At 40.7% G+C, this 17,379-nt stretch overlaps 1 protein-coding gene across 1 annotated transcript; it reads right to left on the reverse strand.

Annotated features, from left to right (window-relative positions):
• Positions 1–2,912: 2,912 nt before the first annotated feature.
• Positions 2,913–9,443, reverse strand: fam241a (family with sequence similarity 241 member A). Its single transcript, XM_023265451.3, has 2 exons — positions 9,202–9,443; positions 2,913–3,855 (listed from the first exon to the last, which is right to left on the reverse strand). The coding sequence occupies exons 1-2, from the start codon at positions 9,349–9,351 to the stop codon at positions 3,568–3,570; spliced, it is 438 nt and encodes a 145-aa protein (XP_023121219.2). The 5' UTR covers positions 9,352–9,443; the 3' UTR covers positions 2,913–3,567.
• Positions 9,444–17,379: the final 7,936 nt, after the last annotated feature.

Below are 17,379 nucleotides of genomic sequence, written 5' to 3' on the forward strand. Positions count from 1 at the left end.
ATGTAAATCATAATGCAGATAAATATGCAGGGGTAATATAGAAAAGTCATCACATATGCACAGCAGAATATGTTCCAACTCTCAGCACTGTCTCAAGCACACGCAGCCTATGCATCACAGCTGAGCAGATAGTGGTGTGGGTCTAGTGCTGTCTTTACAGTAATCTGCTAACTAATCTGTGAAATACACCACTGGAAAGTTAAACTACGACCCCCATCATTATCCTTTTTCAGTATAACTAACATATTCTAGTACGTCTCAAATTTTATTTAAAAAAAATCTGAAGATGGAATGGAGAGGTACAAAATCCAAGGTGTTCAAAGTCTTGTGTGAAGTTTCCACAGCTGTGATGATTTGGAGTGCCTTGTCATCTGCTCGTGTTGGTCCACGGTGTTCAAGTCAACGCAGCACCTCCTCAGAGATTTTAGACCACTTCATGCTTACACCTGTTGACAAGCCTTATTGAGATACAGATTTCATTTTTCAGCAGGACTTAGCACCTGACCACAGAACCAAAACTACTACCTAACAGTTCGCCGACCGTAATATTACTGTGCTAGATTGGCCTCCCAACTCACCTGACCTGAACCCTGTATGGGGAATTGTCAAGACACCTCAGCAGTGCTATAAGCTTAGACGATAGGCCTGTAGCACTGCTGATTCTACGCCGCATAGACACAGTAACTCAAGGTTAAGGAACACCAACCAAGTATTGAGTGTATAAATGAACATACTTTTCAGAAATTGGACATTACTGTATTGTAAATCCTTTTTTAAATTGATCTTAAAAAATACTGTAATAATTTAAGATATTGGATTTCTGATTTACGTTTGCTAATGGTCATAATCCGAAAAATTAAGACTAAGAAGGGGACGGAAATATTTTACTTAACGTATAATGAGTCTCAAATATATTCAGTTTTCATGCTGTTAAACAATTCATGGAAAATTTTTAACTTTTTCACAGTAATATAGTTTTTGGAGATACACTAGAATACACTGATCAGGTATAACATTATGACCGCTGACAGGTTAAGTGAGTAACACTGAGTATCTCTTCACCATGGCACCTGTTCGTGGGTTGGATATACTCGGCAGCATTTTGTCCTCAAAGTTGATGTGTTAGAAGCAGGAAAAATGGCCAAGCATAAGGATTTGAGCCAGTTTGACAAGAGCCAAACTGTGATGGCTAGACGACTGGGTCAGGGCATCTCCAAAACTGCAGCTCTTGTGGGGTGTTCCTAGTCTGCAGTGGTGACTATCTATCAAAAGTGGTCCAAGGAAGGAACAGTGGTGAACCGGCGACATGGTCATGGGCAGTCAAGGCTTATTGATGCACATGGGGAGGAAGGCTGGCCCATGTGGTCCGATCCAACAGAGGAGCTACTGTTGCTCAGATTGCTGAAGAAGTTAATGCTGGTTTTGATAGAAAGGTCAGAATACACAGCGCATCATAGTATGTTGCGTATGGGGCTGCATAGCCGCAGACCAGCCAGGGTGCCTATGCTGATCCCTGTGCACATGAGCATCAGAACTGGACCATGGAGCAATGGAAGAAATTGGCCTGGTCTGATGCATCATGCTTTCTTTTACATCGCATGGATGGTTGGGTGTGTGTGCATCACTTCCCTGGGAAATAAATGGCACCAGGATGCATTATGGGAAGAAGACAAGCCGGCGGAGGCAGAGTGATGCCTTTGGGCAATGTTCTGCTGGGAAATCTTGGGTACTGCCATCCATGTGGATGTTACTTTGAACATACCACCTACCTAAGTATTTCTGCAAACCGTGTACATGCTTTCATGGAAACTGTATTCCCTGATGGCTGTGGCGTCTTTCAGCAGGATAATGTGACGTGAAGACTCTCAGTCAATGTATGTCACTATTGGAATTTCTTACTCCCTGGAGTTGACACTTGCCCCCCAAATCCCATATTGATCAGGGTCTATTTTGCTAGCAAAATTTTTATTATCATCCATTCATTGTTTACCATTTAAATTCACAAGCAATGCTTTATTCCAATTCCAGGAATTCTAATATGATAATAATAGGTTCATTTGACATGACAAATGCAGAATGGTTCACTGGCAAAAGCTGAACAATGCATGCCGGTTAGCTATCTGCCTATGATCTTCTTGTGTCACTATGGCATGTGCAATATTTTAAGATCAACACAGCAGCAGTTTTTGATCCCATGCACTACTGTTGCCCCCTAGTGACTGCATGACCTCAGGGCATAAAGGGCAACTCCACTCACCTGATAAAACAGCCGATTAGTTTAGATATTGGCATTTGATTAAAAAAAATAATAACTTTTTTAGTTGAAATGCAAAGATAAAGATTTTATTCATCTGATTTTGGTTTATTCTGTTAAAATAAATGTGTTGTCATAAACTGCAGATAGTATATTACAGTTTTTGTCTATTGTCTATTAACATTTAACTAATCATAATCTTGAAGTATTAAGCAACATCAAATTTTCTGGCAAGGAATGTGAGAGACAACTCTTTTTTTGCTACATGTGCGAAAGAGTCCAATTATCTGACAGATCAATAACGAACAAAGTTATCTTGTGTCTTTTTACTGTATTAACAATTTAATATTATTATAACTTATGTAGCTTAATTTGAGCTGCCACTGGCTGCTTTTGTCCACTTTCCAGGTGAGGCGTAGTTCATCCTGAATGAGCCTATTAGTGTTTCATCAGTACACTGACGAGCTCTCTATATAGATGTAAATACCAGTAACTCAGCTGAACACTCCAGTGTAGCTGTGTGCAGTGGCAATGTTAACGTTCAGTACAGCTCTGGCACACTAGTAGAGACAACTGGAAGACAAAACATATGCTGGTTGCACCCAGCATGGAAGGTAAGTTTTGTCATTCCACAAAATCTGGCATGAAATAACCAATATTTAAGACATGTGGCCATTTATCAGAACACATTGTGCATCCCTGCTTTGCATCATAAAATAAACATTTTACAGCAAAAAGGGTTTACAAGAACACATACTGCAAGTCAACTTTACAGTCAGTTGTTTTTTTTATGATTGATTAGTGGAGTCATGTTAGTCAAACAGACTGTTAATAAATAGCTCACATTTTTCTAAGTAAATCACTCTACATACAGCTGTGTGTGCAGTTCTGTTTCCTGAGTGCTGGGTCTCCCGGCCTTTGTTCCATAGCCTCTGTCTCAACCAGAAACAAACTATTTCTCACTGTACCCTTTCAAATCAGTTGGTCAACAACATTAGATCATGACAACCACAGCAAAGGCAACACACTGCCCCTGAGGCTAAAGAGCCTCTACATCAGACAAGCCTGTGGTTGAAAAAATTATTTAAAATTTAAAAAAAAAATAAATAAAAAAATAAGCCCAGTTTTGTCTAAACTGAACAAGAAACATACAAAGTATCCACCACCACTACACAGGTACAGCCCTCTCCCTCGTTGTTCCCCCAAAGCACTTATCTGCAGCACATTCCAAATGAATGAGAAATTAGCATAAAATCTGTCCCACATGTAAAAGCACTGACCAAATAGCAGGCTCCACTCTGATCACCTGCGTTTTACTTCTGGATGTAGATGATAATAATGCACAGAGTTCCCACCAGTCCCAAGGCCTGGATTCCCAGGAACCAGAGCAGCAACCAAAAGAAGACAATCACTATTGGCTCGACTATCTTGTCCCCAAAATACATCTGGCTGAAGCCCATTTTCCGCAGACCCTTGTTGAGCATCCCAAACAGAGTTCCCATCCGCTCACAGTCATCCAGCTGTGGCTCTCTAGTAGTGGGGTCATCCTCGTGAAGCCATCTGGGATGTCTCGGAGGTCCAAGTTGGGTTTGGCTGACAACCTGCAAAAACAAAGTTTTATGTATATTATAACCTGAAAAACACCACCAGGAAAATTTGCTTTTTCAATAAATTATTCAACAAAAATACAAACAGATGGGAGTGTTCTATAGAAAAAATAAGTACAACTTTGGCATCAGAAGTGACCGCAGACTGTCCAGTCTGGCGTAGAAATAACTCTCAAATCATAACATTTCCACCACTGTGCTTGACCAATTCATGACATTAATTTTAACAATAATAATAGCTGTGGAAATGAACATGCAACTGTATGTAGGTTGTAACGCTGATTAAATCTGCTGTCTATATATATATATATATATATATATATATATATATATATATATATATATATATATATATATATATATATATATATATATATATAAAATCATTGACACTGATAAAATATGCTAGTTACTCCTCTGTGCGACTGTTAGTGATTTTATATATATATGTATATATACACATACATATATATATCTTTATATATATACATATATATAATATCACTGACATATATACATATATATATACACATATATAGACACACACACACACACACACACACACACACACACACACACACACACACACACACACACACACACACACACACACACACACACATATATATATATATATATAGACCCTTTCCAAAAAATTAGAATACCATGGAAAAGTTTATTTATTTCCATAATTCCATTCAAAAAGTTAAAATTTCAGAGATTATAGATTCAGGGCCCACAATTTAAATGATTTCAAGTATTTATTTGTTTATTTTTACATAATTTGGGCTTCCAACTCATTAAACCCACGAAAACAGGAATTTAAAAAATTAGAATACTGTGAAGAAATCACCATTTACTTCTCAGTTTTTGCAGAAAAAAAGAAAGAAATTAGGATCACATCAAATCAATCAAAAAATGGTACTTTCAAAATGATACGTCAGTCTTCAATACTTGGTTGGGAATCCCTTTGCCTTAATCACTGCCTCGATGCACCGTGGCATTGAGGCAATCAGCCTGTGGCACTGCCTGGGAGCTATGGAAGCCCAGATTTCCTTGAGGCTTGCTGTCAGCTCTTCTTTGTTTTTGTGTCTGGTGCCTCTCATTTTCCGCTTGATAATACCCCATAGATTCTCAATGGGGTTTAGGTCTGGCGAGTTGGCTGGCCAGTCCAGCACTGTGATGGCATGGGCATTAAACCAGGTTTTGGTGCTTCTGGCGGTATGGGCAGGGGCCAGGTCCTGCATACAGATCCTCAGCAGAAGGAATCATGAAGTCCTCTAAAACATTCTGGTAGACTGTTGCGGTGACCTTGGATTTAAGAAAGCAGAGTTTACCAACACCTGCACTGGACATTGCACCCCAAATCATGACTGACAATGGATATTTCACACTTGACCTGAAGCAGCTTGGGTTCTGTTCCTCACCCATCTTCCTCCAAACCCTTGTACCTTGATTCCCGAATGAAAGGCACACTTTACTTTCATCGGAAAAGAGAACCTTGGACCATTGGCCAACAGTCCAGTCCTTCTCCTTGGCCTAGTTGAGATGCTTCCTACGTTGGCTCAGGCCCAGAAGTGGCTTGACCCGAGGAACCCAACAGTAGTAGCCCATCTCCCAGATGTGTCTGAATGTGGTGGTTTTTGAAGCTGTAACTCCTGCCTCATTCCACTCTTTCTGGATCTCTGCCAGATTCTTGAATCTTCTCTGTTTGATAATCCACTGAAGCCCATGGCCATCTCTGTTGCTGGTGCATCTTCTCCTGCCACATTTTGCCCTTCCACTAGACTTTCCATTGATATGCTTGGACACAGCACTCTGTGAACAGCCAGCCTCCTTAGCTATGAACTTTTGTGGCTTACCCATCCTATGGAGGGTATCAATGATGGTCTTCTGGCCAGTTGTCAAGTCTGCAGTCTTCCCCATATTGAACCGAACTGAGACAAATGAACCAAACTGAAGCAATTTAATGATACCTGGGGAAACCTGTGCAGGTGCTCTGAGCTTAGTAGATGATTAGTGTGTGACACTCAGTTTAAAACATTCATGCCCTGCAAAATTTGGGGTGATTTCTTCACAGTATTCTAATTTTTTGAATTCCTGTTTTTGTGGGTTTTATGAGCTGGACGCCCAAATTATGTAAAAATAAACAAATAAATACTTGAAATCACTTAAATTGTGGGCCCTGAATCTATAATCTATGAAAGTTTAATTTTTTGAATGGAATTATGGAAATAAATAAAGTTTTCCATGGTATTCTAAATTTTTGGAAAGGGTCTGTATATACACACACACGCACACACGCACACGCACACACACACACACACACACACACAGAGGTGGGTAATAACGAGTTACATTTACTTGAGTAATTTTTTGAAAATTTTACTTGCCATACTTTTTACTTGAGTATATTTGTGAAGAAGAAACGCTACTCTTACTCCGTTACACTGGGCTACACTCGACTCGTTACTTTTTTATTTACCACATTATTTATGCTTTATTTTGCCAGAGAGATGCCCCCAGTGGATCTACCACATGACTGTGTTTCACCAATCAGACGAAGCAACAATAATCACGTGACTCCGTTTCACCAGATGTCGCCCTGCAGTCACATGACCTCATACGAACTGTGGCGGCTTAGTAGCACAAACTCTACACACGTGGCAGACAAGGAATAACAAAGCGTGGGCGTTTTCGAGAAATTTGATCTTGCTTCGGAGTCTGACAACATTAGCATAGCATTAGCATGGATATCTCCGTCTTCGGCTTTTGTTTTCCGTTTACTAACACGGGTGAAGTGAAGCGTGACATCACGCTTGGAAGCCCAGACTGATACTGTCGGGCGGTGGGGTGGGTGGGGAGATCTGAATATTTGGATCTCAAAATTAATATTCGGATACCACTACAATGACCGAATATTTGGATATCTGGGTCCAGCCCTAGTTGTAACGTTATTTTCTATCTACTGAGCCTGTGCCATTTGGAGGGAAGTGAAATACAGTATGTCTTGTCACTGGAAGTAGTTTGCACTGCTCAGGCATAAAAACATTACCTTACTACAGGTATTTGTTTCAAAAGCTTTATGTTGTGAAAAATGGAGATTTGGAAATTTGTATTTCTTGTGAATCCATAATCCGTGTATGGTTCGCTCATTCGTTTTTCCATTTCAAAATAAAATCTAAAAAACCAATAAACCACAATGTTTTTTAGTTTTTCCATTTTTAAAACCTAAATGTAGAAATGTATTATTTAACTAATGAAAAAACCACAGCGTTGGCTTTTTGCTCTAGCTTTTTAAAACCGAAATACAAAATACGGCTGTTGTTTTATTTTGTAGCAACACTGGAAGCCGCTGAGGAAGAACAGTTTAGAGATGGTCTGGACTGTGAACACATCTAGAATGGCTGTCCTCGAGCCCTTTTCCGATTTCATTCTCTTTAAGAGTGGAAAACCCACACAGAAATCATGGAGCTCCACGTTGCTCTATAATGAGTGTCAGGAGGTTCTGCTGGAGAACAGTTTAAGAAGATCAATCATGTGTCTGATGCTGATTTGGAGAGAGCTGGAATTTGTTCTGTTAACCACAGATGTTTATGCGAGAGAACGTGTGTGCATTTATACTCCGTGCGCGTCTGCTCCCAAACTGCAGGGGGCAGTGTATCTCAAACACACGTCTACCTGGTCTACTCTAGTAATAAACTAGAAAAGAAGAAGTCTGCTTCCAAACTGCAGGGGGCAGTGTAGCTCAAACACACGTCTACCTGGTCAACTCTGGTACTAAACTAGCGAAGACGAAGTTTGCCATGGTTTACACCACTTACAACACGGCATTTTACCGAATAAAAACATTTCAGCAGTTAGTTTTATTCCACACCATGAATACTTCATAACCCAGTTACCACGGTGATCTCTGTGTGATGAATCGTATAAGTTCACGTATTTCTAGACTTCAGCTACGAGTAGGTCCTGGCCCTCCGCCATGTTTTTCCGTGCGGCTCCGTCCGCGTTGGTTAGAAAAATGTGGAGGTGCGCGGAGTGGAAATTTTCCGCACAGAAAGGCCGCTGGAGGGGCCGTGGGTGCGAAAATGATGTAATTTTTCCGCACGGAGCCGCACGGACCTCGCGGACGCGGTAAGCATAAAACAAGCTTTAAGCCGCCACAGTTCGTATGAGGTCATGACTGCAGGGCGACGTCTGGTGAAACACTCACGTGATTATTGTTGCTTCGTCTGATTGGTGAAACACAGTCATGTGGTAGATCCACTGGGGGCATCTCTCTGGCAAAATAAAGCATAACTAAAGCTTGTTTTATGCTTGCCGCGTCTGCGAGGTCCGTGCGGCTCCGTGAGGAAAAATTACGTCATTTTCGCACCCACACCCCCTCGAGCGGCCTTTCCGTGCGGAAAATTTCCGCTCCGCGCACTTCCACATTTTTCTACTACGCAGACGGAGCCGCCCAGAAAAACATGGCAGAGGGCCAGGACCTACTCGTAGCTGAAGTCTACAAATACGTGCACTTATACGATTCATCACACAGAGATCACCGTGGTAGCCGTGTTATGAACTATTCATGGTGTGAAATTAAAAGTAACTGCTGAAATGCTTTTATTCTGTAAAATGCCGTGTTGTAAGTGGTGTAAACAATGGCAAACTTCTTCTCTACTTTATTACTAGAGTAGACCAGGTAGACGTGTGTTTGGGATACACTGCCCCCTGCAGTTTGGGAGCAGACGCCGCACGGAGTATAAATGCGCACACACGTTCTCTCGCGCGGATTTCCGTGCGGCTGATTTCCGCGCGGCTCGTTCGTGCGGAAAGTATATTCCAGCCTTTACAGTTTGGTGGATGGTTGTTGTTGTTCTTTCACCTTGCAAAGCAAACAGTCCCATGCCGGTAGCAGAAAGGACAAAGTTGTCTGAAATAAGCGGCCAACATCCCATGAGTCTGAAGTCAAAATAGCAACTCTGAATGACAGAATGCCATCACTTCAACTGATAAGTCAGCAGGGTTACATAACCCATGCCTGAAAAGAGATACAGACTCCACCTTTCACCTCCTGACAACTCTTTAACTACTAACTATGCTGACGCGCAAATGCTGAAGTGGCTTTCATACAGTAGAAGCGAAACGTTAAACACAATAAACGTTCAAACTGAGGTCGCAATAAACTGACAAAACTAACCTTGTTGGCTTGTATAAGATCTCACTGACTTTAGTTGTGACACACAGGACACCATTCCCGAGGGGTGGTCAGTTCGGCCCTGCTGGCGACAGTGTTGGCAGGAAATAAAACCCGGCTACAGATAGCTAGTTGATGTAATGTTGCTCTGCTATTACCCGGTGTCGCTGCTGGTGTGGAGGTGTCTGCCTTGCACCGCGGACAGACTGAGCAGTATGCCAGCTTCTCTGGCTTTCTGATGGCAGCTCTTCAGATTCACGCCGATGAACACCATATTGCTCATTTACAGGTGGCGTTACAGCAGACATATTGCTGCTAGTACAGTAGGACTTCAAGCATACGAGTAAAGTGATTGAGTCCAAGTCCTCCTCCTTGTTGTTGTTTTTCTTCTTCTTCTTCTTCTTTTGGGTTAATTGTCAGCTGACAAACCAACCAGTAAAAATGCATTACTGCCACCTATTGGACTGGAGTGCGTAACAAAAGATTTGCAGCAAACAAGGAAGAACAAACTACATTTTCTTTTCAGTCCTGTTTCTTTGTCTAGGCCGACTGTATGACGTGTATCTGAGACAAGTGATAACAGCCCTTTATCATCAAACTACCCACTCTCCTTCCAACACTCAAATGCTTTTGAATTATGTAGAGATACAGTACCTTTCTCATTAATTCAATATTCAAGAAGTTTGTCATATACACAGCAAAAACACAGTGGTTACCCTGAGTAATGAGATTGCATTTCAACTGAAATAACAAACAAAATAGGATAAAATAAAAAGAAGTTAAAAAGAATAAAAATAAAGTAAAATCTGTTATAAATAAATCCTATGGCATCTTGTGCAATGCTGTCAAAGACAAGAGATATGTGCAAAGGCAGAAGATATGTGCAAAATATTGCTATTTGTAGATACTGCAGGTGAGTCAGTATTTTAGTAGCCTGATGGCCTGTGGATAGAAGCTGTTTTTAAGTCTGGTGGTCCTTGCTTTCACACTCATGTAGCGTCTGCCAGTCAGCGAGAGTGTGAACAGTGTGTGCTGTGGGAGGGTGTGGTCCTTCATGATGCTGTGTGCTCTTTCTGTCCAGGGTGATGTAAATGTCCTGTAGTGGGGGGAAGGCTGCTCCACAGATGAACTGTTCTGTCTTAATGACATGCTGGACAGCTTTCCTGTCTTCAGTGCTACAGTTCCTATATCATACTGTGATGAAAGCGGTCAGGACACTCTCCACTGTGCATCTGGAGAAGTTGCTAAGGAGTTTTTGGGGGATAATCCAAATTTCCTCAGCTTCCTTAGGAAGAGGAGTCTCTGCTGAGCCTTCTTGACGATCTGTTGAGTGGCACAGTATTCTTGCTGTGTGTGTGTTTTGTTTTTGTTTGTTCTGTTTTTAAATCTGGCCCTTCATGATGGTTTTAACCTCTGCTTTGCTTACTGAAAACTGTTGTGAATAGTGTTTGTGAAGTTGGTGATTTGTAAAAACATTTTTATTCATTTTATTTCAACATATATCATTCATTTTATTTCAACACACACACACACACACACACACACACACACACATACATAAAGAACAAAACACATTTACAAAAACAAACTGCTCTTTACAAAACCAACAGAGGGTCCTCAAACCTCCTCGTATTCCTCATATTACCTTTGTTTGTCCCTTAGTACATAAGCCACCTTTTCCACTGGAAGGCTGAATATCATTTGTTTCATCCAGTGTACAATGGTTGGTCTGTGTGTTTTTTTCTGTTTCAAAATAGAGGGTTTTTTTGTTTATTTGTTTTTGTTTTTAATTTAGGAAGCTGGGGTTCATCAATGTCTGTTCATTTTTGTGATTGTTATGTTCTTTGGAGGGTCCAATGAAATTATTTTTGAAATAATCTCACATGTAGCTCTGACCTCTTCCCAAAATGTTTTTTATCCTTCTGCACTGCCAAACAGTGAAACAGTGTTCCTTTAACTTCTGTTCATTTAGTACATGTATCTGGTATATTTTTATTGAACTCATTTAGCTTTGCAGGAGTTGCAACTGGTTAATGCCAGTTAAAATGAATTCGTCTGAGCTGTGCATTTATTGTGTGAGTATGAGTTGGAGCACAGGGAGATTTCCATTCCTCTGCTGAAATTTGAATCACTACACAGTGCCTGAAAAGTAAGATATAATTATGATACATTACTGAAATAAAATAATGCAGCCTCAAGGGAGCACAAGCCCGTGTTCTCTGTGTGCTGGTGGCCAGATAAATGCAGAGGGTTGTGTCAGGAAGAGCATCCGACGTAAACCCGTTGACAAATCAAATATGTGAATCAATCCTATAGTTATATACAACTTCCATACCGGATTGGTCGAGGCCCAGGTTAACAACAACCCTGACCTGCCGGTAGAAACTGGGCTACTGTTGGTCACAGAAGGAGAGGAAGAAGATGTATTCGTAGGCAGAGAGAGAAGAGGGTGGAGACAACCTTCAGTTGGGACCCTCAGTGTTGACACCCTTTTTTCTGGCCCAAGTGGAGAATTTCAAAAGAAAGAAGGAGAGCAGTCCTGGGTATAGGAGGATCCCCGAAGTGAATAAAAGCAAGTTTTCATGGAAAGAGCGGTCAGTTCAGTCCCAAGACTAACTCATGGTTTTAGCTGTCAAGTGCCATCTGACAAATTCAACCTTTTTGCATCAGACTCTGCCTGACTCAAGAGCATTATTTTGAAGACTCCTATGCTCATTTTTGAAGATAATTTGCTGTAGCTGTGGAAAAATTTTCCTGGCTGTGTAGAGTTGACGCTAGAGGAATTTTTGCCACTGCACTGTACATTTTTAATTTGTTTTTTACAGTAACGTATCTGGGGTTGCACCACTTGTTGTTCATGTAGAGAATGACTCCTGCTTCCCTCTTCTTGATGCTCAGAGTGGGACTCATTTTCAGCCCTGGAGTTTCATGCCTCACACTGGCCCACTTTAGATCACGACCTATTATTATTAAAATCATTTAATTATAACCTTACATGTTAAGACTACAATAGTGCACTGTTCTGTAAAGCCTTGTAATTCAGTGTGTTTTTCTAAAATATTTCCAATTCAGTGCAAGTAAGGGTTGCTTCACAATGTGGATTTATTTCAACATTAGTGAACATCTCCAACATTAATCTGCACAACAATATCAGAATCTATATTCTGTTCAAATAAGTGTTCACAGATATCCAAAAGTTAAAAATTAAATAAAAGAATGAATAAAAATATTAAATTTAAAAAATAAAAAGTAGAATAAAAAGTGTTGCACGTTCTAATAACACTATCATCTCTTTTTCCTCTGCAAGGAAACAGTTCCATCACAACTTAGTTTTCACAAATATGAGAACATCAGTTAAACATACATGTACATGTACATAGATAAAAACATCAGTTTTTATCTATGTACATCCTGTGACTGAGGGTGAGCAAAGTAATTAAAACTATCAACTGGTTCATCTTCATCTGTCTCATTCCTAACTTCTGCTTCTGTAATCAGTCCCTGAGTGACTCTGCTCTCCCATTCACACTTTCTCCAGTTTCCCTAGATTCACCTGCACCTGTATCACACTAAAAAATAATAATCTGTAAGGCTTTAGCACATTTGATATGGAAAACACATTTTGACTGAACCAATTAAGATATTTTCAATGGCAAAATATGCAGGCTTATTTCATATTACTTCCATCCTATTCCCTTTCAGTTGTGGGTTTTGTGTATTTACTATCTTACTTTTAATAGTCAAAAATAAAACGGGTCACTACTATCATTTGGGCATAGAAAGTGGTTGTATTGGAACTAATGCTTGCTTGTTCACACACTCCGTTACAGCAGCTCACCTGTTCCTTTACTGACAGCAGTAATCCCCTCATCACTACTGGCTCTGCTTCTGACTAAATCACATTTTAAAAATGCTCATAATTCTCAGCACAAATCTCCCCTTTTTACAGAGCCTTCTGATCAGTTCAGGTCAGTTTCATTAATGTAGTTCTGAATCATCTAGCATCTCATGGCACTTCTCATATAGAGCAGGTCTACACTATACTCTTCATTATATTAATTCTAATAATATGCACTCAATGAGCTCGTACCTCCCACTGCTGCTTGGTGCTGGACCTTTCTTCTGACTCTGAGGGGCTACAAGACAAAATTTCCCAGTGATGTGGCGTCGCATCATACTATTATTTAAATTATATAACGTTATGTTAAATACACACAATTCATTGACTTGATAATTAACTTGAAGGGTGGTTTGTAAAGTTCAACATCTTGTCGTACCCGTTTCATCGTCCTCATTTGTTGTTTCAAACCGCGAGCTCAGTTTAGTGAAAAAGTGTACAATTTCAGCACATTTGGCTGTGTCTGTTTCCAGAGCTTTCCTCTTTTTAATTCTTGCCTTCTCCACGTCACCCTTGGTCCTTCTATTCTCCATCTTTCAAACACCGTGTGCACGAACGTGCTACGTCAGGGTGCATCTGCACAAAAAAAGGCCCAGGACAGCGGTAGCAGCATAATGATCAATCCAGTGCCATGACTGAACACCGGCCAAAAAAAAAAAAAAAAAAACAGGTGGCCCCTCGCGGCCCAAACATCGGAATGCCCCACCGGGAATTGTCCCGGTCCTCCCGATTAGCCCCTCCGGGCCTGCTCTCACTGCAACTTCTGTCTACTCACACCAGCTGGAAGCCAGCTAAAGTCATGATAGAGTCTGGAACACTGTTGTGCAGCCATGTATCTGTGAAGTACATCACTGAGCCCTCAAGAAACGCAGGCTTTGTGAGCGATGTTAGCTCATCCATTGCATTCCCCAGAGACCTCACACACCGCATTATCAGGGATGTAAACTACAAGCATTTCAGCAAATCTCGCTTTTTCACATCAGTTTGTGTCACTTGAGTCAATCATCCAAATCAAAACAGCTTTTTAAATTTGTTTTAATTTTTTGTGGGAGGAGAGGTGTTCATTCAGTCAGTGCTGTGTATGTGATGAAAGTTCTCTCTGCTTCACTGATAGAAGTCTAAAAACGTACACCAGTAAAGACTTGGTTTTGTGCTTCTGTCAAATCCCTGCAACACATTGACTGTACCCTTGTGATGGGCACAAACTTTCACTTTCATCTTTTATGTACACTTATGTGTATTATGGGCAAGTGGGAAGATCATTGAGGTAAAGACAGTCACTTTTTTCAGTTGGCTGACACTTTAATGGTTTGGCATTTAAATCCTGTAAGCGAATATAACTGTATACCATGTCACAAAAGTTTCACTACTTGTAAAATAAACTAACAGATCTCATTTTGTGATAATCCTGCTCTAGCCCCTGCCCCTCTTCTCTCTTCTTCCTCCTTTTCCTCCTTTCTCCCTTGGTTCCTGATCTGTTTCTGTTTTGACCTGTCCCTTTGGCTCCCTCTATATGTCATCTCTCTCCCTCTTGTCTCTCTTCCCTGTCTCTTGCTCTCCCTGCTCACCTGTCTGCACTCAGCTGATTACTGCAGGTGACTGACATTGCAGTAATCAGCTCACCTGCCCTCGATATCACCTGCTCACTATTTAAACTCTGCTCAGTCACTCATTCCCCGTTGGACCATAAACTACCTGCTTCCGTCCAGGTTCGGATTCCCACACTGACTCATATGCCTGCTCCCTCATGGACTCTGCTTCCCCACTTCTGGACACCCCCCCGCCCCCGGATTTGTTGATCTTCTGGATTTCTACCAGCCCATGGTATCAGTCTTATCTCCTGTCTGCTCCTGGATATCTCCAACCTGTTTTCCCCTCTGTTATCAGTTCCCCAGTATTGTGAGTACCCCTCCTTAATTTAGTTTTGTTAATCCAGTTTAGTATTGGTTGACTCTCATTTTTGTATTCGTAGTGTTTGTTTGTTGGGTTTTGAGTATTTAGGTTTAGTTTTGTTTCCCCAGCTCAGCTCTCCATTTATGTCCCAGTTTAGTTATCTTGTTAAATAAAACTCTTTCCATTATTCACCTGTCTGCCAGTCTCTCTGTGTCTGCACCTGGGTTCTCCAGCTCCCTCCGTAACACATTTATTAGGCTAGCTGTATGAGAAAAACATTTAAAGAGGATTAACATGCAAATGAATACAATGATAAGTTGTACTGACTGACAAAGTCTTTCAGTGATGGTAAGTCACAACAGCATCTCTGGAGCTAATTTATGCATCTGTCTGCTAGTCTGAAAGCAAAACATCCGTCATTCAAAAAGTACTGCACATTTTATAATAGAAAAATTGTCCTCACAAAAAAGATGCACTTATTGTACAACAGCTGGATGCATGCAGGGAGCAAACATGGTCAGAGGTGGTTGCTAGAGCTAGATGCCACAATTACAGTGAAGTCAGTAAAGCCTATTTTCCCATTCTGACTTCTTAAGTACAAGGTGAACACAAAAGAAGGTGCTGGATATGTTAATTAGTTATGCCAGCAGAAGTGTGCCCTGATTACACACTGTCAGAAATATATCAGCAGAAGCTGCCACAATTATACACAAAGCAGCTGAAAAGATCAGGGAACCTGTCAGGCTTCAAATACTTGTATCTATGAGTGATTATAGCCAGTGCAGAGGTTGTTTGTGGGGTGTGTCTGCTCGTGTGTATAATAGTGAAGGTTTTTGTTCAACACGGGAGGATCGTCTTCAAGGCAAATGGTTTTTAATGATGACTGAATTCCCATAGAGTAGCTTCTGACGGTATTTAATTTTGAACTTATTTAGGCAGCCGTAAGTTGATTTTAGAGATGACATTGTTGGGCATTGAGAACATTATTGAATTACAAATACATATATATTAACTTCCCAACAATTCAGTTATTACCATCTGTAATTCTAAAAAGAAAAACACAGTTGGAGGCTGATCAGCTGGTCAACAATAGGGTGCCTGGTCTCTATTGTCAGGACGGGAATTCGACAAGAAAAATCTGGCATGACAAAGGATCCAGAAGTGATGAAAACATTAAACAAAGTCCGAAGCCACTATATGGTTAACAGATAAAGTGCAGAAAATGTGAAAAAAGTGAAAAGATACAAACACATGAAAAGAACCTCTGGTTGGCTGCCACAGAAAGGATAGAATTTTTCTATAGTTTTAATCTTTAAATTACTAAAGTAAATTCACACCATGAATAACACTGTAGGATTTTAACCTAAGAATCTGAGGTAAGTGTGCAGCACTATTTTTATTTGTCAGCTGTTGTTTTAAATGAGTTGACTTGTATTGGCATCCCCCCACATCTTTGTCTCTACATTTCCAAATAAGTTCAAGAATACCCAAATCTATTCCACAGTGTAGAGTATCTGGCTTGTCTGTTTGTTCATAAATACATCTCTTCTTCACTATTAGCAGTTAAACTCCTTGCCTTCCATTGAAGTCGGAGTATTTTTCTGTTCATCATATGGCTGTGAAACCATTTTCTTACTCATCTCTTCTTTACATTTCCACATACCCTGGTTCCTATGTCATTCCCTTAAGTACAAGGTACTTATTATTTTTTTTTATCAGAGTCTCATTGTCACAGCAGAGCCTTGAACCAAAGTGCAGACACTAAGTAGGCAGAGACCAGTGAGGTTGAACAAAACCAGGATTTATTAAATGACAAAACAATCTAAAACCAAATCAGAATGAGAAGTGAGCACTGGGAAAAATAACTGAACAGGGAGTAGCCAAACCTCAATTTAAAAAACTAGCAAAACTACAAAACCAAATGGAAAACTCTAAACTAGCAAAGAGGGGGAAGGCTGGGGAAAGCTAATATCAAACAACTAACCTAAGATGACAAAACGGGAAAATTCACAAACGGAAAACTGAACTATAGGGGCGGAGAAGCTCAAGGGAATCGGTGTCTGGTGAGAGCAGGTGGAGGCAAGACATCGCTGGAACAGAGCAGGCAGCCGGCAGAGAGTGGAGGGATGAGCCAGACTTTAGGCACAGAGCTGGTCCCTGCAGCTGCCTCCAATTCCTGCAATAATTATCACAATTAAAGCGCTGCCATTAGAGGCAGAGGGACAGAAGACAGAGCTATACAGATAGAGAGAGAGAGAGAGAGCTAGGCAGGGGCAGAAACAGTAGCAGTGACTGGGGCAGGGGTCCTGACAACCATCCTGTACTTTGTAAAATCTCTTATCTCTGTGGTACTATTTGCCAGTGTTTTTGCTTCTTTTTTTTAACATTCATGTACTGTAACTGCTTCAGCTTATGATATGTAATTCTTATAGGTTATGCTATGAACTGAACCACATTCATTGATACTTACCTCCACACCCACACGGTGGCATTCCTTTGCACTAAGCTGCAACATGTTTGCATTTCTTACATCTAATAAGCATCT

Source organism: Amphiprion ocellaris, chromosome 20, assembly GCF_022539595.1.
Source record: "Amphiprion ocellaris isolate individual 3 ecotype Okinawa chromosome 20, ASM2253959v1, whole genome shotgun sequence".
In the NCBI taxonomy this organism is placed as follows: domain Eukaryota; kingdom Metazoa; phylum Chordata; class Actinopteri; family Pomacentridae; genus Amphiprion; species Amphiprion ocellaris.

What these genes read in the sequence shown, in the direction of transcription:
- fam241a (XM_023265451.3), bottom strand. Translation starts at nt 9,351, where the DNA reads ATGTCTGCTGTAACGCCACCTGTAAATGAGCAATATGGTGTTCATCGG. An exon ending in CACACCAGCAGCGACACCGG is followed by an intron (nt 3,856 to 9,201) that starts GTAATAGCAGAG and finishes TTGTTTTTGCAG; the next exon opens with GTTGTCAGCCAAACCCAACT.